General features: G+C 39.8%; 1 protein-coding gene across 4 annotated transcripts in view; it reads right to left on the reverse strand.

Annotated features, from left to right (window-relative positions):
- AKAP12 (A-kinase anchoring protein 12) overlaps positions 1–26678 on the reverse strand; it is a 130047-nt gene that overhangs the window by 13349 nt on the left and 90020 nt on the right. Inside the window, exon 1 of one of the 4 annotated variants that reach the window (XM_029048168.2) lies at positions 20458–20676. The exons of 2 other annotated variants lie outside the window; for them this stretch is intronic. In XM_029048168.2, the coding sequence (XP_028904001.1) occupies positions 20458–20482 (25 nt within the window). In that variant the 5' untranslated portion in view covers positions 20483–20676. Of the gene's footprint in view, positions 1–4216; positions 4269–20457; positions 20677–26678 lie in introns of those variants that run through there. One more of the 4 variants, XM_039911150.1, reaches the window with a different exon arrangement.

Below are 26678 nucleotides of genomic sequence, written 5' to 3' on the forward strand. Positions count from 1 at the left end.
CTTTAGCAACAAAGATTTCTCTCCATTCCACTAAAAGATTGCTTGAAACTGTTTCTAACGATAGGAAGCATTGTTACAGTCAAGAGAATCCCAGGGAAACAAACTGGAAAGCAAAAATACGAATGATGTATATTTCTACTTAAGTTTCCATTTGTTCCTTCTGCAGGTGATCCCATATTCCCCCAAATCTGTGAAAATACCTCTTCCCTCCTTTAATTCACATACACAATAGGACTAGATTCATGATGCTAGAAAGGGCCATGAGAAGTCATTCGCTTATTCCCCACCTGCCACACAGGAGCACCTCTTGGTCGCTTCAGACCGATGAGAATACATCCTCTTTTAAAATCTCCGGAATATCTAATATCTCACTTAAGGCACTTTTTTCTTGTTCTGGCTTCAGTGACACCTAAGCTGAATATAGCCCACCACTGCCTGGAAGTGGGCGCCAGGAAATAGCTCATCACATAACCGGAGACTGATCCTATTGTTCCTTTATAACCTTTTCTCACAGCCTTAATTACCTTTATGACTCTCTTTGGTTTTTCCACAACCCCAGAACTGGACCCAGAATACTAGAAGATGTTTGATCAGTGTTCCTGGGAAATGATGCAGTACTCCTATTTAGGCATCTCTCCTATAGCACATTTATTTTTTTAAAACCACTGAGCTATGCTGCAACTGTCTCACTTCTGTTGTTCCAGCTGAGTATTTCACAACCCGAGTTTGAAGAGTTTGATTTTCTTACTATGCTTCTCTTCCTAATGAACCCCTTTAATTTGACCATTATATTTTAAATTAAAATCTACTTTCTACAATATTGATTCATTTATACTTACTGATGATCCTGTACCTATCCTAGTGGTTAGTACAGTGTTCTGCACATAGTAAACCCTTAAATACCCCAATTATTTTATAGATGTGCTCATATGAAGAGATGTACCAAAACACCAATCACTCCAAATTGGTAAAGAATTATCCTCGGCTCAAAGTGAAGTTCCAGAAATACAGACTCTAGATCTGTTTAGTTTTCCATGCATAGCCAAGTATTTTAATTTCTCCAAAATGCTTTCTTAAAGAAAATGACATTCTGTACATTTTGGGTGTTAGCATGTTTCTGACTTTTTAAAAAATATCAATGTATAAATGAAATGAATTACTCCTTTCCCAGCTACACGAGGATAAGGAAATGTATGTGAAATTCAAAGCAGTCGATCTTGCTGTTTGGAAGTTGGTTGGTAAAAGATGTGTCCTGGGGGGGCGGGAGAAATCAAAGGATTTCATTGATCCATAGTAATCCTTATCTGCCACAGAAAGCTGCTGTAATTATCTAATTGTCCCTTATTCCTGCAAGGATCTTTGTATCTACCCCAGGACTTAGAAAAGTACTTGGCACATAGCAAGTGCTTAACAAATACATTATTATTATTATTAGATGGACAAGCCCAAGCATCCTACTTGAGAAGCAGCATGGCTCAGTGGCAAGAGGCCGGGCTTGGGAGTCAGAGGTCATGGGTTCGCTTCCGCCGCTTGCCAGCTGTGTGACTTTAGGCAAATCACTTAACTTGTCTGTGCCTCAGATACCTCATCTGTAAAATGAGGATTGAAACTGTGAGCCCCACATGGGACAACCTGATCACCTTGTATCCCCCCAGCGCTTAGGACAGTGCTTTGCACAGAGTAAGCGCTTAACAAATACCACCATTATTATTATTACTTCCTCTGTTGGCCCCACGGCACTATTCCAGTATTCTTTGTCTTGCAAGTTAAAGTAATCCAAAAACACAAAATGGAGTTTGCAAGCAGAAAACAAGTAAAACTGAAAATTAGCGGATTTCCTTACCCTGAGAAGATACCAAGATATCTTCTCAGGGTAAGGAAATCCGCTGGCAGTGAAGAAAGTGAAAATCTAACTGCTAAAATTGAGCTGTTTCTTCTAAACTTTCATCCCAGAGGCAGTTTGCCAGCTGAAGAAAAGCACTAGACCAAACAGGAAATTAGCATAACAAACAGTGGGGAATAAAGGATAAACCCTTAAAATCCTTCTTTCCTAGTCCCGTCCCACTAAACTTCTAGGTTGGGGAGGAGAACCAAGATATTTTCGTGTGTTATAAACATCCCCAAACTTTCTATTAGATGTCAATAAGCCTGATCATCTACATTTAAGTTATCCAGATATTTAATAGCTGTTTAATAAAGACCTGACCCAAAGCACTGGAATAAAGATTAGAGTGCATTTCCTTTCGACCTGATTATCATATAATAATTGGTACTTTGCCAATGCGTTCCAATCCTTTTAAAATTACTATCACATGCTTGACTTGCTTCAAGGCAAATACCACCCTCCACCCATTATTACCCTGAACCTTTTGTTTTGAAAGGAAAAGGCCATCTAGACCTGTTTACCACCTTTCTTCTCCAGTTATCTCCAAATACACCTGAATTCAACCAAACAAAAGATGGGGAGAAATCACAGAGAAGCTGGTTAACTTTGTTTTCCTTAACTTTGTTTTCTGCATGGCATTTCGAGAGACTAAAATACCTGGTCTATGACGCCACTTTCATTTACATTTGAACAAACTGAAATGCTTTGAAATAGGATTAAATGAAGTTTGAGGGAAAAATCTTTTCCTCGGGGACAAATGGGTTTCTATTTACAATATGAATACTCCACATCCATTTTAAAAATTTTCTACGATAAATTAATCGACAATTTTAAAACTAGCTCTGCCCCTCTTCAAAGCCCTGAGAGCTCACCTCCTCCAGGAGGCCTTCCCAGATTGCTCCCCCCTTTCCCTCTGCTCCTCCTCTCCTCCCCATTCCCCCTTCTCCCTCCCTCTGCTCCTCCCCCTTCCCCTCAGCACTATGCATATTTGTATTATTAATTTATCTATTTTGTTAATGATGTGTCTATATCTATGATTCTATTTATCTTGATGATATCCACGCCAGACTAATTGTGTTGTCTTGTTCTGTTTTGCTCTGCTGTCTGTCTCCCACGTTTAGACTGTGAGCCCGTTGTTGGGCAGTGATGGTCTCTATCTGTTGCCCAATTGTCCATTCAAAGCGCTTAGCACAGTGCTCTGCACATAGTAAGCGCTCAATAAATACTATTGAATGAATTTGTTTTGTGTTGCTGTCTGTCTCCCCCATCGTTGGGCAGGGTCAGGCTCTCTCTGTGGCCCAAATGTCTATTCCAAGCGCTTAGTACAGCGCTCTGTTCACAGTAAGCGCTCAATAAATACGATTGAGTGAATGAATGAATGAATGAAAACACAGCCTACATCTCCTCGCAGCCTTTCCCTCCAGATTCTGGAACAAAACAGAACGCTTATCACATTATTAGATCCAATCTATGAGTGTTGCCTGCAATAAGATGCACCTTTCACGCACTTATTTTTAAGAGCTTAATCACCATTCTCCATCCACCTACTTTTCACTCTTTTTTACTCCAATTTTTGCTTCCTTCCTTCTACCACTCAATAAATACACTTGAGTGCATAAATGAAAATATGGCCTACATTCATTCATTCAATAGTATTTATTGAGCGCTTACAACATCTCCTTGCAGCCTTTCCCTCCACATTCTGGAATAAAAAAGAGTGCTTATCACATTATTAGATCCAATCTATGAGTGTTGCCTGCAACAAGATGCACCTTTTGCACACTTACTTAAAAGAGCTTAATCACCATTCTCCATCCACCCACTTTTCCAACCTCTAATTTTTGCTTCCTTCCTTCTACTGCTCAATAAATATGAGAGGAAGAAAAGGAAAGGAAAAGGAAAAGGAAAAGGAAAAGGAAAAGGGAAAGGGAAAGGGAAAGGGAAAGGGAAAGGGAAAGGGAAAGGGAAAGGGAAGGAAAGGAAAGGAAAGGAAAGGAAAGGAAGAAAAGAAAAAACCGCGGCCTACATCTTCTTGCAGACTTTCCCTCCACATTCTGGAACAAAACAGAGAGCTTATCACATTACTATATCCAATCTACCAGTGTTGCCTGCAACAAGATGCACATTTTGCACGCTTATTTAAAAGAGCTTAATCACCCTTCTCCCTCCACCCACTTTTCAACCCCCAATATTTGCTTCCATTCTTCTGAGCCTTTAATTGCCCACAGGCCTCAAACCAACAACAAGTGCATGCAAAGGAGGGTGTCAAAGAAGGGGTTTTACAACCCCCTCCTTACAAAGAGGCCTTTGGGGGTTTCCCTGGGTACTCACTACATGTCTTCCACCACGACATGTTGGCCTGGGCTTGTCGCGACAGTGGCCCTACAGGAGCCCCGTGGGGTCAAATGGCAACCGCAAAATGGCCCCGACCTCCAGGGGGAGACAGGCTTCAGGAAGCCCATAGGCCTCTGGGGCTAATGGCAGCTCTAGGCCCTTGAAGACCTTCCATTTCCCTTACACAGAACAAATGGGAAGGCTCTTTAGCAATAATAACAACAGTGGTATCTAAGCACTTAATAATAATAATAATAATAATGTTGGTATTTGTTAAGCGCTTACTATGTGCAGAGCACTAAGCACTGGGGTAGATACAGGGTCCCCTGTGGGGCTCACAGTTAATCCCCATTTTACAGATGAGGGGACTGAGGCACAGAGAATATTGTTGGTATTTATTAAGCGCTTACTATGTGCAGAGCACTAAGCACTGGGGTAGATACAGGGGTCCACGTGGGGCTCACAGTTAATCCTCATTTTACAGATGAGGGAACTGAGGCACGGAGAAGTTAAGTGACTTGCCCACAGTCACACAGCTGACACGTGGCAGATCCGGGACTCGAACCCACGACCTCCGATTCCCTAGCCCGGGCTCTTGCCACTGAGCCACGCTGCTATGTGCCGAGCACTGTTCTAAGCACTGGGGTAGATACAGGGTCATCAGGTTGTCCCACGTGAGGCTCACATTTTTTAATCCCCATTTTACAGATGAGGGAACTGAGGCACAGAGTAGCAAAGTGACTTGCCCAAAGTCACATGGCTGACAAGTGGCAGAGCCGGGATTAGAACCCATGACCTCTGACTCCCAAGCCCGGGCTCTTGCCACTGAGCCATGCTATACCATGAGGAGGACAAGGCCCAGAATAATAATTTGTTCTACGGAATACACTTTCTTTCTTGTTCTGGGCCTTGGTCTCCTCCTGGCATTAATTTGTTCGGTTCTGGTTTTTGCCAAGGCAGAAAGAGCAACAGAAACCTACGGTGGGTAGGTTTATCCCTCCAACTGTGAAAACCTGTCAGCTCTTACTGGGAACAGGGAAAAGTTGATATATAAGAATATATATCCTACTTTTCCTATAGTTTCCTACTGGGAACAATAAGGCATTGAAAGAGTTTTGTTACTGAGCGCGGCTCAGTGGAAAGATCACGGCCTTAGGAGTCAGAGGGCTTGGGTTCTAATCCCAGCTCCGCCACCTGTCAGCTGTGTGACTTTGGGCAAGTCACTTCACTTCTCGGTGCCTCAGTTACCCCATCTGTAAGATAGGGATTAAGACTGTGAGCCTCATGTTGAATAACCTGATTACCCTGTATCTACCCCAGCGCTTAGAACAGTGCTCAGCACATAGTAAGTGATTAACAAATACCAACATTTTTAATTGCAAATCCAATCAATTGTATTTATTGAGCACTTGCTATGGGCAGAGCAATGTATTAAGGGTTTATGCAAGTACAATATAACAGAGATGGTAGATTTGCAGATGAATTTGAGGACACTTTTGCCTCATTTTCTAAACTGTGGTTTGGCTTTTGTTCCAATAGGTGTTGAGCAGGTGCTTAAACAGGCCCCAAATTTCATCAGACAGATATAAGAGACTGATTGGTTAGACTTTTGCTATGTGCCTTTTTTGACTACCTGCTTGTGCTCAGTTCCCCTCCCCCTACACCAGCCCCACTTTATTAATAAGAATAATAGTAATGGTATTTGTTAAGCACTTACTATGTGCAAATCACTATTCTAAGCGCTGGGGTAGATACAAAGTGATCAGGTTGTCTCATGTGAGGCTCAGTCTTAATCCCCATTTCACAGCTGATAAGTGGCAGAGCCGGAATTAGAACCCATGACCTCTGACTCCCAAGCCCATGCTCTTTCCACTAAGCCAGGCCGCTTCTCTAAAAACTTAGGGACCCATACGGGAGTCAAACCTGCGACCTTGGCCTTATTAGCACCACGTTCTAACCAACTGAGCTAATCCATATGAAAACATAATGTATAATAGAGATGGTAGATTTGCATATGAGTTTGAGGATGCCTTTGCCCCATTTTCTAAACTGTGGTTTGGCTTTGGTTCAAATAGGTGTTGAGCAGGTGCTAAACAGGCCCCAAATTTCATCTGACAGATATGGGAGGCTCATCGGTTAGATTTTGCTGTGTGCACTTTTTGACTGTCTGCTTGTGCTCAGTTCTCCTCCCCCCACACCAGCCCCACTTTCTCCAACATTCCCTCTCCACTTATCCAGTGTGAGCAACCGACTATGGAAACCAGAGGAAATCAAAAGTCAGGGGTTACTCTGACAAGTTGGAGGGGAAAGGGGAAAGGCGCTTCAGTCAGCAGTGTGGTTTTGGGTGTCTTCAAAGGACCACTATCCCAGGTGGGATGTGGCCGTCCTATTGGCAAGGGCACAGAATTAAGATTCAGGGCACTTGGGTGCTAAAATCATGGCCCCACCTCTTGCCTATATGACCCTAGGCAAGTTATATAAGTTTTCTAGCCTCAGTTTCCACATCTGTAAGATGAGGTTTAGGGCCAGTTCTCCCTAAGTGTTCCCTGTGGAGGGAGTAGGTACAGTGCCTACTCGGACTGAACTGTATCTAACCCCATGCTTGGCATATAGTAAGCCCTTAGCACAATCATCTTTTTTTTACTACTTTCTCAAAGAGGATTTTGGGAGCAGACCTTTAAAATTTCGTCACTTAGCAAAATCGGGTCACCTTACACATGTGGAAACATGAAGGAGGAATGTGCCTGCCTTGGGCCTGATTGAGCAGTAAGTCAAATGACACTGCCAGGACCCAGAGATAAGGCGAGACAAACAGGCGAGGCTCAAAATGAGGCTAAGAGGAGAAGCCCCAGGATGAGAAATGACAAGTGAGTTAAGTTGTGAAAAGGAGATGGCAAGACCTCTCTAAGATCTGAAGAAAGGCTTCCTGATGGAAGGAGCAAGCAGCTCTGATGACAGGTACAGAAAGAACATTTGGGTATTTACATCTATTTCTTTTGTACCTTGGGTAGTCTGCTCCCAGAAAAGGAGCTCTGGCCCTTTGGAGAGACTGGGACTTGGGAATGGGGAAGATTAGAACAGTAGGAAGGAAAGGTGAACGAGCTATATTGCCTATTGGCCTAATTAAAAGGGATGAGGGTTACACAGGTTCTATAATAAGGATTGGCAGCTTTGCTGTGCCAGTCTGTTTCGGCATGCTACCCTCTGGCCAAACCATGGACCTCCCACGGGCGTACACCCTCCCCACCCCCCGAATCACGTAGGTGGTAAGTGCACCTAAACCATTACAATAGTGCTCTGCACATAGTAAGCACTAAATACCAATGAATAAAGTTCCTCTAGTGAAAGGATTACATCTTTCTTAAAAATTGTACTCTTGCATATACTTAACAATGCTCAGGATATGGTAGGTGTTCAATAAATATCGACTGCTTTGTCTTTCATTGTGGGCAGGGAATGTATCTGTTTATTGTTGTATAGTAATAATAATGATAATAGTATTTAAGTGCTAAACTATGTGCCAGGCACTGTACTAAGCGCTGGGGTTGATACAAGCAAATCGGGTTGGACACAGTCCCTGTCCCAAGTGGGGCTCACAGACACAATTCGCATTTTACAGACGAGGTATCTGAGGCCCAGAGAAGTGAAGTGACTTGCCCAGGGTCACAGCAGATAAGGGGCCAAGCCAGGATAAGAACCCATGACCTTCCAACTCTCCGGCCCATGCTCTACCCACTACGCCATGCTCTTCCAAGCGCTTTTCACAAAGTAAGTGCTAAATAAGTAAATACAATTGAATGGATTGTATTGTGGATGAGTTGATTTATACACTTGAAGATTTGGAACATTGTTCAACCAGGACAATCTATGGGCTGTGTTGACATTCATTGTAGTGTGGGTATATTTGTCTGGAGGGGAAAAAGTCCTTTATTTTTGTGGAAAATAACTAATCTTAAATCATTAGGCAATTAAAAAAATATTTTTTGGAAATTTTCTACTGCATATATCAATGGGCTATACCCCATGCTTCCTTTTGTAAACAACATTAGAAATAGAATAAAGCAGCCTCGCCTAGTAGGTAGACTCTGGGTCTGAGTGCTAGAGGACCTAAACTGTAAGCTCGTCGTGGGTAGGGAGTGAATCAACCAAGTCTATTATAGTGTACTCTCTCAAACGCTTAATACAGTGCTCTGCACATAGCAAGCACTCAATAAATGATCTCTTTTATTGATGATCTATTGACTGACCTGAATTCTAATGCCGGGTCCATCCCTCACCTGCTCTGTGACTTTGGACAATTCACTTAACTTCTCTGTGCCTCAGTTTCCTCATTTGTAAAATGGGGATCCAATACCTATTCTCCCTCCTACTTAGACTGTGAGCTCTCTGTGGGACAGGGATTGCATCTGACCTGATTATCTTGTATCTACCCAGCGCTAAAACAGTGCTTGACAACTGCTTAACCAATAACCTCCCAACCACCACCCCACAGCCACAAGATCTTTCTACTTCATAACAGAGAGCCACAGAGGGATTAAAAAGTGCCCCAAAACATGTTGGAATCCAAATGCAAGTTAGAATTCACAGATTAATCGGATTTAAATATATCTCAGTTTCTCAAAATTTAGAAAATTCAACACCAGGAGAGAATTTGAGTAAGTCTGAAACTATTAATTGATTAATAAGTGAAACCAGGATGTCACCAACTAAATTAAAGTTGCTAAATTACTTCTGGGCTCCAGAAGTTGACACATTTCTACTACCAGAACTACAAAATTCAGAACCCTTAAAACAGATTGCTCATACCTATAGTCTATGTTTCAAGGATTACACTGTTTGTATTACATTAAACTTATTTCCTGAAGCAGATGAAAGCATTTTTATGAAGATCAATGACACCTTGGCCCTTGATACAGATGTCATCTTCAGACTTCCCTAGAATTATCCCTGTAGAAAAATTTGTAGTAATAACTGGTATTTGCTAAGTGCTTGCTACGTGCCAAGCACTGTCTGAGGTAGATATAAAATAATCAGGTTAGACAGAGTCCCTATCCCACCTGGATCTTGCAGTTTAGGAGGCGAGAACAGGATCTTAATCCTCGTTTATATAAATGAGGAAGATGAGGCACAGATAAGTTGAGTGACTTGCCCACGGTCACATAGCAGGATTATAACTGAGGTTCTCTGATTCAAGTTTGGGGTCTTTCCACTAGATCACAAAGCTATTAAAAATAGACTATTAACACCTGCAATGCTGTACCAACCCTCTTTGTGCATTCAAACCAGTTTCCAGTACTGTAATCTTGAAAAGGAAATAAAAATACTATTCTTTATTGCAGTAAAATTATTTTTAAAGAGGACAGAAAATATGAAAAACACTAGATTGAGGTTGGACAGATAGAATATTTTAATTAGGGGTCCACTTAATTTATCTTAGTGGATTCAACATTTATTCTCAATTCCCCAGGCCCCTAATATTCACTAGGAATAGACACTGATATTTCTATATAAAATGATTAGACATCCCCACATAATTGAGGTATACTAATGTTTCGGGAGTTGAGTACCTAAATCAAGGTGGCCACACATTTCTCTTCAAAAGACATGTATGGTCAGGACAATTATCAAACAGAGATTTTCCCATTAAATATCATTCTGCTTGTATTGATTCAGATTTCATTTTAATTTACAAAGTAAAGAGTCTAAAACCCTTTATCTACAAGTTCACGCATTGCGTTGATGACCTTATATAGTTGATCCAATTAAACATAAAAAAACTTGATTTAATGCTTGTGGCCAGAAATGCTTTCACTTTTATTATAAGTATTTATCACAGAATCTACTTAATATGTACTACTGATTACTAGAGTGAGAGCATTGTGGCCTAGTGGAATGAGCACAGGCCTAGGAATCAGAAGATTTGGCTTCTAATCCCGCTCCACCTTGCCTGTTTTGTGACCTGGAGCAAGTCACTTAACTTCTCAATACCACAGTTTCCTCAACTATAAAATGGGGATTCAATACTTACACTATGAGCCCCATGTGGGAGAAGGGTTGGATCTACCCCAGAGTCCTTGATGCATAGCGAGCATTTAAATACCTTTTTTATTTTTAAAGTAAGACTGATGTTACTTCACTAGTGAACTCAAATGAGATTAATTCTCTAAAAGATGCTTTGGAATGTTGTGAGAGTAACATAATATATTCTGACAACAGAACAATTGATCATTACCTATTTCATACGTGCATTCACACATACACATACTATCCAACTCAACTTTTTGGTATGAGTCAGAAAATGGTCACTAAGAGCTTTATAATGAGTCATTTTGATATATTGAAAATGAAAATATATAGAATCCATTAATGCCAAATATACTTAAACTAGCTAACATACAGCCTAAATCTATCTGATAGAACTAAATATAAAAAATGTGGCAAATTAAGCTCCTTGAGGACTGTTGTCTCTAAGTGGTCAGTACGGTGCACTAATAAGCAATAAATACCATAGATTGGTTGACAGCAATCAAGTACACTGTTGCATAGAATAGGATGTTTATAAAATTTCAATTTCTCTCTAGAATATCATAAGAAGTCACTGACAGATGGGTTGTCAAGTCACTTATTCCAGAAACTAACCAGGGGCAATAGAGTAAGTCTTGGGAGGAACTAGACTGATTTTATCTCTGCTTCTAATGGTTATTTGAGAAGCTGGGTAGTCTAGTGGAAAGAATATGGGCCTGGGAGTTGGGGCAGCTGGACTCTAATTCATATATTTAATTGGGTAAGGATTGGGTCTGCTTTTACTGTACTGTATCTACCTTAGTGGTTGATAAAGTGCTTAGCAACTAGTTAATGCTAACAAATTCCCATAATTATAGTGGAAAGTTTTGGGGAAAAAAGTTCCATTAATTTTAAAGTTAACCACATTAAGTCCAACCAAATTCCTGATACTTAATGTGTTTCAGAATACCTATGCATTTTTCATCGCAAGGGACTTCTTGGAGGTAGTGTGACTGGTCTGACTAGAGAACAAACTTCCTAACGAATTCTGTCATGTAAAATAGAGAAGTTTAAATCAACTTTAAATATTTAAAAACTTTAAATCAAGTTTAAATAACTAAAGCAAACTATTTTCAGTTACTATTATCAGAATTCTTTTAAAAAAAGTTTCAATCCTTCAGTTCCACTACATTAAAATGGGTAATTTTAGAGCACTACATAGAGAAAACACTGTTTAGTCCAAAAGGCCATTTATGCTGTTTAGAACAATCGAATAAAGGGCCAGGAGATGGCAGTGTGATATTGCTTTCAAGTATTTCTAAATGACCCTTGGATTACCACATACAAACTGTGAATACAAGAAGAAAACCTATTCCTATTCAGAATTTTTTTTTAAAAAGTGTATGATATGTAGACTGTGGGTCACTTCTCTGTGATCCACACACTAAGATGGAATCATCTCTTGTGTTGGGGATATCTTGGAGGTGGAATTATTGTGATAATAATAATAATAATGGTATTTGTTAAACATTATGTGCCAAGCACTGGGGTAGATATCAGGTAATCAGGTTGTCCCACATGAGGCTCACAATTTTAGTCCTCGTTTTACAGATGAGGTAACTCAGGCCCAGAGAAGTGAAGTGACTTGTCCATGGTCACACATCAGACAAGTGGCGGTGCCGGGATTAGAACCCACGACCTCTGACTCCCAGGCCAGTGCTCTTTCCACTAGGCCACACTGCTTCTCCTAAGTATTATTTGTGCGGGTGAAAGGACAGGAAAGCACTGTCTACCCAAACTGGACATTTCTGAAGAGGGGCTTTAGAATAAGCGATAGGTATTGACTTAGAGGGTGTTTCAGGATGAATAACTTGCTGGAAGATTTGCCTGACTGATGAAAAGGAATAGTTTATAATATTGTACTCTCCCAATCACTTAGAATAGTGCTTTGCATACACTAGGCTCTCAAATACGATTAAATGAATGAATAGGATACTGCTGCAGCCAGAGACAATGAAAACTAGGGGAGTGGCATTTTTAAAGAGCTGTAGAAAAGACCACCCTGTGGGAGAAAGCTCATTAGTCTCCAAAGAGTTAACTTTTAAAAATGTAATGGGAAAAGAAGTGTCAGGATTTAGAGAGGAATAGCTTGATTCTGGGTGAAAAAAGCAAAGTAGAAACAGAAAAAGGATTCCCATAAGAGTCCTTAAGTTTTTAACAATCAGAGAACTTTAAGAAAGCAATTTCAGGTGCTTAATCTTTACTAACATCACGTTGGAAGTACAATTAATAGATTTACTTTTCAAGAGACCCTCCAAAACCTAGGGGAGCCATAGCCACTTCTCTGCTGTATGCCTTTGGGGCAAGTAACTTAAATTTTCTGTGCCTCACTTCTCACCTGTAAAATTCAGATTAATACTGTGAGCTCCATAAGGGCATGGACTGTGTCCAACCTGATTAACTTCTATCTACCCCAGTGCTTCATGCAGTGCCTGGCACATAGTATGCACTTAAATGCCATTAGAAATAAACCCACAAAACTTATTTTTCCCACAAAAATCGGTTTCCTACATCTGGACCCGTTTCTTGAGGTTTTCCTGGGATTGGCACTATGCAAGACGTGGTGCTTCATTAGTTCACCCTGGATCTGACTGAAATTAGAAGAATTTGTGGCCTCAGGCTGGGTGAGGAGAGGAGAGAAAAGAACAGAAGCAAGAGAAACAAGGAATTTAAGAGGCTCTGGGTAAGTCCTCAATAAATAGATTGATTGAGAAGCCCTATTCAGGTCATTGCAAATAAGCTGGTCTTCTAGGAAATTCCCTGTGCTAAATGATAATAACCTGTTCAGAGTGCTTAACTAACTAAGGGGGGGAGGGGGTTCCATCTACACTACCAAAAATATGCACCTCTGTGGTTAGATCCTTATTTCCTAAATCAGATTTTAAATTTGCATAACTTTACAGGCAGCCCCTGAATGTGAGCAGAACTAAGACAGTTCAAATATATTTGTATCTGAAAATACTTTGGAGCTAATATAATTGGGTGAAAGCATTTGAATCTAGACAAAGTCTACTGGTGCCTATACTTTCTCCTCCTCCGGAAGCCTTGTTCTTTCTCTAACCCACTGCAAAGGCAAAATGGTCAGTTCTAAGTACCTGAAAAGCGTAACATTAACAAAAATACACACCGAAGTAATTCATGTTGTGTCAGGTATCATTCGCAAGTACAAAACTGTTTCAATACCATGCTGAATTCAGTCATGTGCATGCTGTCAAAAGAACTTTCCCCTGATTCCAACAAAATGCTATCCTAAATATGTAATAAAGCAAGTGTTTTCCAAGAACTGAAGGTATGTACTGAAGGTATGTATAGCCAGTAGGATGGCTAAGTAGGATACATTTTAATGGAGTGTTCCAAATTTAAGCAAATCTATTTGCCCAAGTAAATCTGCATTATTGAATTATTTTTTTTCCATTCCTCAGTGAGCAGTGTGGCATAGTGGATAGAACACGGGTCTGGGAGTCGGAAGGACCTGGGTTCTAATCCCGGCTCTGCCATTTGTCTGCTTGTGACCTTGGGCAAATCACTTAACTTCTATGTGCCTCATTTACCACATCTGTAAAATGGGGACTAAGACTGCGAGCCCCATGTGGGACAGGGTCTGTGTCTAGCCCAACTTGTATCCACCCAGTGCTTAGTACAGTGTCTGGCATATAAGAAGTGCTTAAATACAATTATTATAATTATTAACTGGTGCAACTGATCTAGCCAAATGGTCCCTTTAGTATTTGAAGTCCATTTCTACAAGGAACAACCCTTTCTCTTTTCCAGATTCAGAACATAATAATGCCATACTGGGCTCATGCTCTGAGAATTCTGGCTCTGAGCCAATTGGGCAACAGAGGATGCTTAGAGAGAAGAATGAAGGTTGCCTCCCGGAAGTCCCGCCACAAAGCTATGGTTGTACTAATTAACTTCCCCACCTTTTTCCATGAATAACATTTTCAAGTCCTGCCATCTATGAGTACATCTAAACCTAAAGCATAGGGTATGGTCAGGTCAGACAGAAAAGTGAGGAGTTGGACTAAACAAGAAAGACAAGGAGAAGAAAGGTTTTGCTTATATCTTCCCCTCCCCACATTCTCTTCTCTTCCTTTGTAGTTCCAAATAATAAAGAGAGTGGTATCCAAGCCTATCGACACTGAGCACCTCTGCTTAGGCTCCAAGCCCCTAGAAAGATGCACCTATATATTCCCTGAATAATAGCCAGGGCATTGCTGATGCAAAAGTAAATGACTCATGATAACCAAGCATTGAAGGAAAACCATTGGTAAAATACTACAGAACTGGTCATCATCCTTTCAGTTTCCTGGAAAGTACACACCAACAGTCATGATTCATTTCCAGAAACTCGTTCAAGCACCATACAAGGAGTAAGTGACAATTTAAACTCTATAACAAGTGAGGGCAAAGTCTACATGGCAGCCAGAAGCCTATTTTTTCAAAATAAGATATGAATTGAGTAAAATGAAGAGATATCAAAACACCATCAACATCATTAAAAGAGAACTCTCACTTTCAGTGATTAACAAACATCCTTCTAGAATTCATTTTTTGTTTTAAGAAAACATATTCAACTATAGAATTATCTGTTTTAGAATTGGACTCCTAAACAATAGAAATAAATTTTGAAAGTGCTCTGACTGCTTTAAAAATGAAATCATGACAAGGATTTCCAAAGTTTATAAAATGGAATCATATTATGGAAAAGTAAACTGCAAGGCATGGATTTCAAATATATATGTGGCAATAGATGCCAACAGCATATTTCTCATGATATGCAACCCTCATCTCATGGGCATGGGGGTGGTCAAGGAATACAAACCTAGAATAAGAAGGGTTGATTGAGATAGTGATAATGATACTCATTTTTTGCATCTCTCCAAACTGTATAAATATCTAATCTGCAAATCTTACCCAGTCTCTGTAAGCATTACTATATTTCTAAATAACTCCTGTAGGAAAGGGTCCCTAAATTAAAATTTCCACCTTCCCAGTCAATCTAATCTCACCTCAGTCACCTTAAGTGCTTAACAGATACTGTGGACATTAGTGTATTATTTTGATTTTATAGGCAGAGAACTCAAAGTCTGAGAAGGAGCATGGCATAATGGACAGAACGCAGGCCTGGGAGTTGGAAGGACCTGAGTTCTCCCAGATCTTCCACTCCCTGCATGTGTGACTTTGAGCAAGCCACTTCACTTCTCTGGGCCTCAGTTACCTCATCTGTAATATGGGGATTAAGACTGAGCCGACAGGGACTGTCCAACCCGATTTGCGCATATCCATCAAGCACTTAGTACAGTGTCTGGCAGATAGTAAGCACTTAAATAATTATTATTAGAATGATCGAATTGCCTTATATCAAACGGCAAGTTGGAGTCAAAGGAAAAGTCTAAATCTTGTCTCTAATAATGATGGTAGCATATGTTAAGTGCTTACTTTATGTCATCCACTGTACTATGTGCTGGGATAGATATAAGATATAACACAAAGCCTAAGTAGGAGGGAGAGCAGGTACTGAACCCCCAATTTACAGGTAACAGACACAGAAAAGGTAAGTGACTTGCCCAAGGTCACACAGAAGGTCTTCTGATTCCCTGGCCTGTGCTTTCTCTCCACTAGGCTACACTGCTTCTATCCCACTCTTGGCACTCTATCCATCATTGAAAATTTTCTGTTTTCTTTTTTCAAAAAAATTCGGAGGTTGACTTTCACTTGACCATGGATTGATCAAATAACTCCCTTGACCTCATTCTCCCTTTGAATTTTTTATGTAATCTCACTTTCCACCTTCAAAAACCATCTAAAGAAACCTGTCCATCTCACTTCCTGGATTGTAAGCTGCTTGAGGGTTTAGTACAGTGCTCTTCACTCAGCAAGCAATAAACAGACTATTTTGTGTAGAAAGGAAGAAAAAAAAAAGAGTCTTTAAAGTCTAATAGCTTACTTATTGGCCATCTTTTATTTTTGATTCCGGAAACCTCTCCCAGCATTTAGATCTATGCTTTCGACACAGTAGAGAGCTAAAATAGTTTTTTTTTTTAAAAAAAGCACATCATTACTAATTTTTATCATAATCCATTTTTAAGGTTGGGGGGATGGAGGGAGAAGAGAAGGAGCATGACAATGCCCTTCACTGAACAAAGCAAAATAAAAGTCCTACCATGAGAATCTTAATATGTCATTCATTTTTCACAAATACATAAATCCTTTGCTATCTGGACTCTTCAGCACAAGCACCATGATATTTGGAATCGGTCTTCAGATGATCAGCAAATCAATCATGTTTATTGAGCACTTACTATGTACTAAGCATTTGGGAGAGTATGATACAACAGAATTATCAGACTTATTCCCTGCCCATAACAAGCTTACTAATATGGTGATCTGAAGAGGCATCAATCACCTTGGAAGAACACAACTTAACATTTTCAACTCAGTTTTTTTTTTTAAATAAGAAAAAAGGTAAAAGCTGAAATTATGTATCATCATAATTTTACACATGGGTACTTCTTGAAACATCCTGAATAAGTAAGGGTAATGCGTAGTATAGAAACAATGGGTGATACATAATATTCATGCTTTGATATGATTGTGTTTTAACTAGCTGGAGAGCACTTGGATATTTTATTCAGAAAGTAATTGATTTACTGCTAAGTGTTAGGATTCTTTTTTTAAAAATAAAGAAAATACCTGATATCCAAGACACATGAGAACTAATTTTTAATTTCTAAAGAAATGGGCTTCTGTGTTCTGTTCCCTTTTATTTAACCCCTCTCATATAACAATTTTTTCTAGTACTTCTGGAAATCTGATATAGATAAGGATGAACAGCCTTCTTTAGTTCCAGCAGATTAGAAGGCAGGGGAGAGGGCTGCCCTCCAACTGTTTGGGATAGGAAACTTTAGGCTTTAACAGTTAAATCTAAAGCACTTCATGTGCTTGCAGTCATCCATGTCGACATCTGGAGCTGGTTGACTTTTCTCCAGAGATTTGTAGCACTACCCTGGAATTCTTCCAAAAATTCTCTGCATTCTAAATCCATCAGATATATCCTACACACCCAACCCCCTATGTTCCAAATCCCATTAACCATTGAAACATTCCAAAGAGGGCTTTTGGTTTGAGGGGTGAGAGGTTCCCCCCCTCCTTTTTTTTTTGGTTGAATAGGAAGGTTTAAACATATAAGAATTTGACTTAGAAACAAAACAATTTGACAATTCTAACCATTGTTTCTGACTTTTTTAGTTGTAATTTGTTAAGCACTTAATATGTGTCAGGCACAGGGGGATTTTTTTTTTGTTAGGACAAGATAAAATCAACTGTTCTGAAACTCGCTAAACACCAGGCATTGCCATAAAAATCAGGGTTATAGAAGTGGTCCTATTCTTCACCTTACCCACAATATTAGTAGAAATGTTTTCAATTATTTTATTCTGTATTTTCTGTAGAATGACCCATTCAAAAAGAGAAGCAAATAGGTTTTTCTAATTGGCATAATGAAAAAGCTTGCACATCAAATAATTGTTATCCAGTGTCACCAAATGAATTTGATTGAATTGGCCATGAAACAAGAAACTTTTACTTCTGAGAATGTCAATTTGGGTCATATATCAAATGATTGGACACTTAGCATCAGTAAATGTCAATTTGACTTTCATCCTTAGTATTTCAGAGAGGAAGAAATTATTTTTAAAGTGTTCAGGAACTCAATCTATTGATTCACAGGTTTATTCCCCATTTCACCCCCAAAATAAAACTGTAAATTTGAGAGGAAAAAAAGTCTTCCACTCTTAAAACAACTCCTGTTCAAAAGTAACTGATTGTACCACGAACCTACTCAGTCTATAGAGGTAAGAGTCTTATAACCAATTTCACCGTACATTAAGTTTATTACAGTCATTTAAACAAAAAGGTTAGCTTTAATAATATTTGATTTGCTATAAAAATGTTCACTATTCTGAAGAGCTTTATTTTCTCATTTGATTTATATGAAGCATCCAAGAATACATTACCTGTCCCTGTTTGCGCTTCCTAATTACAAAGTTGTATTTTCTCTCAAATCACTCCAGTGTCAGTTAATGCATTTTTTCTATTTTAAATGAGTGTTTTAGTTATTTCTAGTCTTATATATCTGAAAATTTGCATGGCTTTTTTAAAAAAGCTCTGTTTGCTATATACTAGTCTTATAGTGGATGCTTTGGGGATTCTTGGCAAGTTTCAAAGAGGATGACCTTTTAAAGCTTCAAGGTATAATTTTCTTTTAAAGGGGCAAAATCAAAAATATTTCATCTTGAGCTTCTATGAGGCAGATTGAATGCTTTCCTCATAGTAGGGTGCCAAAAAACGAATAAAAATGATAACTAATGTGTATTTTTTGTGGGGTCTAGTGATTACTCCAATTCACATGCTATTTTATTTACTAGAAAACGTTGAGATTTAACTACTCATTCCTTGCATTGCAATTAAACTGCAAATCACAGCAGTCTGTAATAGTAACTTGGGTTCTTGCATATTACATGGTTCTTCATTCATCATTCTTTCAAGATTATCTGACCCTATTAAAAAGGTTCCTCAAAAGAGAAACAATTTAACCCATAATTACTGCTCCAAAGAAAAGAACCCCTAGGGAAGAGGGGCTCAGCATGTGATAAGCTCATTAAGCAGCTAGTTTCATGAAAACCTCATTGTATGCTCCACTGTAAACAGCACCAAGTAAAGGTATGGTCAGGATTCCCTCCCCCTCTACCAGCTGTTCTACAACACATGGCATCCTTGCAGGCAGAGTTTCTGGTATTTGCAGGTTTTATCTACATAGATATCGTACCACAAAATTGGGTTTCAAAGAAAGTCTAAGAAGTTTCCCATATCCAGTGGATTGGCTCACACACACAAATCCTTTATCACCTTTCTTATAACTAGAGTCAAATGCAAGACAAACAAAAATGAGAATGGGGGGCGGGGAGTGAAAAGCTGACCTCTTTAGTTGCTAATTAAGTGAACACTCTAAAGAAGTAAACAAGCCAAACTACAGGAAATAATAAAATTCGATTTCGTCCAAACCTTGCTAAACTTTTCACCTTCATTATACTTAGTCACAGGAAGAGAGGGCTGTTCGCAAAAGCAGCACTAAGGGAAATTTGTGCTTCTTTTAATCCCTAGAGCTTCTAAACTACATGATTTTTATGGAAACCAAACATGCTGCGGTATTTTTTTTTTGACATACCAAAGAAAACTTTTGATCTCTACAGGGTTTGGCTAGGAAAAGGAAAACACTTAAGAGTTTGGACAGTTTCATCCCTTCCACACAAGTTACTTTTCAAAAGCTTGACAATTTCATGATCAATCAGTATCTGAGTTTTTTGAATTATCAAGTGATGATCTGACCCTTGAGCACAGAAGAGAGGGAGTAAGAGGAAGGAGAATCTGTTCTTTGGATTAAGAGGCTGTGATGAGAAGTTTAAAACTGCTATAAAACAGTGAAGGTACCTAAAGGTGTTCTGTTGTAAGATTTTTAAAATAGCCTAATTTACTGAAAAATACATTTGGATTACTCGACATCTAAAACTAACCATTTCTGGGAAAAAAGTTATTACTTATATTAGCTAATGAGGCATTTTATTCACTTAGGCAGTTTCCTAGACTATATCAACCTTTTACAAATGAGATCAAGTACAAACATTGGGTAACATGAATTTTATATAAACGCCTTGGCTTTGATATGAATCATGCCTAAAAGAACTAATACTTGGGTGAGCACTAAGTAGAGTATTTGGGTTCTTTTACCCTAGGTCATCAGAGAGAAAAGTCTAGTTTCATGAGGTAACTGCATTTTAGACTCATTTGGCTACAAAAACAAAAAAATCTCACACTGGTATCCTGCAATGCCTCAGTAAGAGATCCTTAAAATTCAACATGTCTAACAAAAAGCGACGATCAGATTCCCCCTGTATATGAAATATTCAGGGTTGTTAAAGTATCACCTGTTTTTTTCTCCAAAATGTTTTTTGAAAAAATTCTAATATATGCAATAAATAACATTCCGCCCCCTGCCACACCCCAAGATCCATCTCAGCAAGGCCAGCAGGGATCCTTTGCTTTCACAAATAATGAAGCCACTGATTCACAGTACTCAGGCATGACTACATTATTTTTTCTTTTTGGTAACCTACCTGTGATTGTTATGGTCCCCAACATTTTGAAAGCACGACTCTGCCGGGTAACCCTTTTTTCCTCTGTCCCTTTTCCACACTCGGGTGCTTCTTGCTTGCAGCAGCCCCGCAGCTTCTTAGATTAAATGAGAACACAGCGACCAAAGCTTCCTCAGTGCCCGATGAGAAAAGCCAGCTGAAGATGCATTTCAGCAGCTTAACTGCATGACAGACATCCTGTGGCCTGTCCCCTCCCTCGACTGTTTGCCTTAGTGTGATAGGAGTGTAAAGGACCTCTCACTTGACTTGGCAGGATGATCAAGTGAACCACGTGGTTCTTTTTAAGGGAGGGAAACCCTCCCCCATCCTGCCTCTACTGCTGACCAGCAGAGACCTAGGAATTGTTCAAAAATCTAGAATGTTTGAGTGTCGAGTCCGCAGATTTGATCTAGGCCATTATTTCACTCTGGACACGAATAGATTTACGCCTCAAACTCTTGATTTCAAAAATGAATTTTTAAAGGAAAAACTGCACAATTCCAGGAATACAGTAGTCAAAATGGCTACAGCATTTATTCATTCAGTAGTATATAGCAGTGGGTGTTTGGGTTTTTAAGTTGGGAAATATTTGAAACGCTCATTCTGAATTGTGGCATTGCAGACTCTTCATTCTGGGAGAAATGTAAAGTTCTCACCTTTTACATAGACCAAGGAAAGGACTTATCTACTTTTATTTGGTGGTGGGGGTTTTTGGGAAACCGACAAATTAAGGTTAATTTCAAGTGAAAACAACCTTCCCAGTCCAAACAAAATTCCTGATTAAAAATACATTTCTTCTCTATAAAATAAAAACCATAAACATTTTTTAAAGACCACAATGGGAAGGTTTTTATTAACAAGGAAGATAGTCATCTGCACACATATTATTGTACTGAAATTTCCTCAATAGATACAGAGGAATGTGGATTATTCTTCCGACTCTACTTTTTTCTCTCCATCTAAAACTTTACCTGAACATCTCAAGATGGCTTCACAGGGATTTAACAGAGTTTATTCATTTAAAAGAGACAAGTGGCAGAACTAAACACAGGGATCTAAGGTAATTAAATTTTATAAGAATTTGCAAGCCAAATGTTTCCCAAGAGAAGGGTTGACAAGATTAGCATCCTATAGCTGCTTCTCCCTTCTGCCAAGAACTTCAGAAGTCCAATATATATTTAATGCATTTCCACTGATAAAAAGTGTAAGTTAAAACCCTTTGTATTGTTAATTCGTAGGCTAATTGTTGAAGTGTTCTAGCTTCAACTTGAAGTTACCAGATTTAAATACTATCCTGAGGTCCGATAATGGAATTTAATACAGGGTCCTTAAGAATAGGTCATAATATTAGGGTAATCTCACTGCCCAGGTGCAATGGGAATAAGATGAAAAACAAAAAAAGAGATCTCCTCTATCTGTTGTTCTCCCAGTGCTTAGTACAGTGCTCTGCACACAGTGGGTACTCAAACACTATTGATGATCTTGAGAGATCAATAAAATACTCAAATTCCCACCCCAGTTTTGTGTTTTTAAGGAGAATTTGTAGATAAAAAGGGACTTTTAGCCCTTATATTTCTGTACCAGACATGGGCAGGGAGCAAAATCTTTCAGTTGTAAATGGTTTTATGTTTCTCTCTCCTCTTAAAAAGTAAGGTCCTTGTGGGCAGGGAATGGGTCACTTCATTATTTTTTTTTTAAAGGTATTTGTTAACCATTTACTATGTGCCAGGAAGTGTATTAATTACCAGGGAAGATACAAGAATCAGGCTGGACATAGTGACCCATGTGGGGTTCACAGTCTTAATACCCATTTTACAGAGAAGGTACGTAGAAATTACATAATTTACTCACGGTCACATAGCAGACAAGTAGTAGAGTTGGGATTAGAATCCAGGCCCTGTGACTCTGACCCATGCTCTTTCCACCATGCCAATGCTGCTTCGTTATTCTGTACTTCCCAAACATCTAGTAGAGTGCACGACACCAACTGGGCACCCAAATGCTGCTATCACTACTAGTGGGGTTAGAATGCGAGTGTTAAAAACAAAAACAACAAACTCTTTGCTTCATGGGATAATGTCAGAGTTGCCAGCATGGGTGCAAGAACTCATTTAGTGGGAGTTAAAAAGCAGAGCTATGTAGGATCAGAGGAAAAGCCAGGGTTCAAAAATTATAGAAATCAAGATCAGTATTGCTACTGTAATTGTTGCCTGGGATTTTTGGATAGAGATCAGAACATTTTGCTCAGAAAAGCGCAGATTAGGCTGCAGTGATACCTCTGGCTACCAGAGGGCTCTGTGAATCTGTCAACTCACTTCTCTTAAAAAAGTAAGCAGGCACTTTCTGGAGAGAGGGACCATTCTATAGAGGGACCATGGCAGTTCCTAACCAAGTAAAATCTTATTCTTTCCCTGGACCCAGAAGCAGCTAGAGCTTAGTTTGGGACACCACACTCTCCTTCCTTTTTTTGTATGGATGGTATTTGTTAAGCGCGTACTGTGTCACGCTCTGTACTAAGTACTTGAGTAAGACACAAGCTCATCAGGTTGGATACAGGCCATGCCACTAACATCTCTCCCTCATATTAATTTCCTCTACTGACCTTCTTGAAATTAGAGCAAATCACACCCTCTTTTTTAAAAAATGGCATTTATTAAGTGCTTACTGTGTGCCAGGCACTGAACTAAGTACTGGGGGTAGATATAAACTAATTAGGCTGGACACAGTTCACACATCCTACTAGGGGCTCACAGTATAATCTCCATTTAACATGTGAGGCAACTAAAGCCCAGAGAAGTGAAGTGACTTGCCCAAGGTCACAGCAGACAAGTAGCAGAGCTGGGATTAGAATCCAGATCCTTCTGACTCTAGGTAGTTACTAGGTTAAATTGCTTCCCCACTCATGCCCCACTCTCTGAAATTTTAACTGCTACCTAGTCCATAGTGGCTCTCCTCCATTCCCTTTTTTCTTTAAAAACTCCCCTTACTTCACACCACTAAACAACTTCTTTTTAGGGAAGAAGCATAAAACTGGGGTGGGAGCTCTTCTGCTGACCTCTTTCAAAGTGATTATTAAAGTTCATGTAGCTGGATAATAAAAAAGTTGCAGGCAGCAAGCTTTTAAAGCCTTTTTGAAAGAGTGGCAGGGAAAGGGTAAGAATATTTGTGTGGATCTGCATACATCAAGGAACAAGAGAATAAAGCACAAACATAACATTGCATTAGCCTGATAAAGTTAAGCCTTCCCTTTTAACACTCCGAAAATGAGATAGTGAAAACAGCAAGCAGAGCAACAGATCAGCCCACAAGCTGTTGTCTCAGTTCAATTCAATTTACAGATGGTCTTTCTTTGATCTTCGCTATTAAAAATAATCAGGAAAAAGGTTTTCACTTCAACTCCCTAGTGAGTTTCTGTAGCTAGTTTACAATTAGAATCTGTAGCCATTAGGACAAAAACAAAGGGTAATGATAAGGTCAACATAAAAAACCCAGGCTCTCTTTTTATTAAATTATCTGAGGTTTCCTAATTCTGTCTTTTAAAGTTGGTTTTATTTTCTAAAGCAAGAAACACCATGGTAAAAAAAAAAATTATGGTTCTTTAACTGTGGTATTAGTTTAGGGAAAAAAAATCATTCCCTGAAATTTTGACTTTTCCTTTCTAAACCTGTAGACAAAGATGTCAATTAGACAGCATTGTAGATTAAGGCTGGAGGCTAAAGAGACACCAAAATGTCAAGACAATGCATTTTAGTGTGGCTTGATGTAGCCCTAGATTAATCAATGTTACTTACTGAGCACTTACTGTATACAGAGAACAGCATTAAGCGCTTTGGAGAGAACAATACAACAGAGTTGGTAGACAAAGCACCTTCCCCTAAGGTGCTTACAGTCTAGACAGGGGCACGGATATTAAAATAAATTACAGATTTGAACATACCTGCTGGGGAGCTAAGGGTGAGGTATATGCAAAGTGCTTAAAGGTTACAGATTCACGTTTCTGGGGACACAGAAGAGAGATGAGGCTTAGTCAGGGAAAGTCTCTTGGAGATGTGATTTTAATGAAGCATGACAGTGGGGAGAATGACAGTCTGCTGTATATGGACAAGGAGTGCTAGGCCAAAGGGAAGACATGTATATCGGTTCAGCAGAGATACATGATAAGCAGAGTGGCTTAAAGGATAGAGCAATAGTCTGGAAGTCAGAAGGACGTAGGTTCTAGACCAACTCCTTCCCTTTCTGCTGGGTGACCTTGGGCAAGTCACTTAGTCTCTCTGGGACTCAGTTACCTCATCTGTAAAATGGGGATTAAGAGTGTGAGCCTAGAATGAGATAGGGACTGTGGCCAACACGATTTGCTTGTATTTACTCCAGTGCTTCATACAGTGCCTGACACATAGTAAGCACTTAAATAGCCAGTGTGACCCGGGGACCTGCCGAGCTCCTAATAGCAATAACAACAACTGTAGTATTTAAGCAGGGAAGGATTTAGAAGTGTGGCCTAGTGGAAAGAGCAGGGGTCTGGATGTCAGAGGATGTGGGTTCTAATCTCAGCTCTGCCACATGTCTCCTTTGTGACTTGGGGCAAGCCACTTCACTGTGCCTGATACGTCATCTGTAAAATGAGGATTAAGACTGATTCCCATGTAGGACAGGGACTGTGACTGACCTGACTACCTTGTATATAGCCCAACACTTAGAATAGTGCTTGGCACATAAGTGCTTAACAAATACCACAATTATTATTATAATGATGCATGTGAAAAACTCTTTTATCCAGTGATCCCTTACCACACTCTGGGGGAGCCTGCTCAGTGCCTCAGCTTAGTTCTTTGCTATTTAGCCTCTGGCTCACTGCCCCAATAGCGGCTGACACTCCTTAACATCCCTGAAACGCTGTTGGAAACCTGGGCTTTTGGCCAGAATGACATTCAGATAGTCACTGTACCATTAAAACCTTCTTATGTTTCCACATGGCTATGAAAACCTCTTAAGGGGAAAAAGAGGTTGCTAGGTTGGATTCTTTTCAAATAAATGGTATTTATGAGAAAATAATATTTTAAGTGTGTTTCACAGTTCCCTAAAAATGGATCTCAGAGATTGTAGTAATGTATTAGAGAAGGGATTTAAAAAGGGAGGGGGTCTTTAAGCTCTACATAACAGAGATCGGTCTTTGATCCATTTCAAAAAGATGACAAAGACTTAATTCACACACGATAAACCCAATATCAGAGTGAACAAATCAGGCGAGTTCTATAAGCTTTTTAAGAGTCCCATGGTTACTAGCCAGTTAACTCTAGGGGGAGGATCTGCTACTGGTCTTGTTTGACCAGCCACACCCACTGACTGAAAAACATTAGTTTGCAATATCGAATGTGGACTTTATCTGAAAGATTGTCTTCACATGCACCTCTTGATTAAGCTGGGAATTATCCAGATCGATAGCTGCTATCAGAGGCCAGGAGGAACCTTAGTAGTCCTGCACACTGCTCATCTGCCATGACACTGGGAGCTGGCCCTAGGCCCCCAGAACAGTACCAAGGAGGGGAGGATCAGGGCTGAGGAATAGAAATGGTCTCCTACAACTCGGCCTGCACACTTGCTGCCTGTAGTGCTAGCTTTCTCACTGTACCTTGATTGTCTCGCTGCCGCCTACCCCTCACCCATATCCTTCCTCTGGCTTGGGAAACTCTGTCTCTTCAAATCCACAGGCAATGACTCCCCCACCCCACTCCCCGCCTTTCAAGCCTTATCGAAGGCATATCTCCTCCAAGAAGCCCTCCTGACTGAACCCTCCTTTCCTCTTCTCTCACTCCCTTCTGTGTTGCCCTGAGTTGCTCCTTTTATTCACCCCTCCACACACACACTTATGTACATATCTGTATTTTTAATATTGTGTGTCTCCTCCTCTCTAGACTGTAAGCTCTTTCTGGGCAGGGGGATTTGCTTGTTATACTGTACTTTCCCAAGCGCTTAGTACAGTGCTCTGCACATAATAAGCACTCAATAAATACGATTGAATGAATGAACGTCTGTCACTTGGGTGGAATTGCTGACATCAGAGAGCTTGAGGGCGGACTCTCAAGCAAAACTGATTGAAGCATTAGCTTGGGATGCAATGAGCCATCGCTTCTGATGTTAGCACGGCTCGCAAACTTACTTTTTCCCTATGAATATCTAGATGCCAAAAGGAACTGCCATTAAGA

The sequence above is a fragment of the Ornithorhynchus anatinus genome, chromosome 2 (genome assembly GCF_004115215.2).
Source record: "Ornithorhynchus anatinus isolate Pmale09 chromosome 2, mOrnAna1.pri.v4, whole genome shotgun sequence".
In the NCBI taxonomy this organism is placed as follows: Eukaryota; Metazoa; Chordata; class Mammalia; order Monotremata; family Ornithorhynchidae; genus Ornithorhynchus; species Ornithorhynchus anatinus.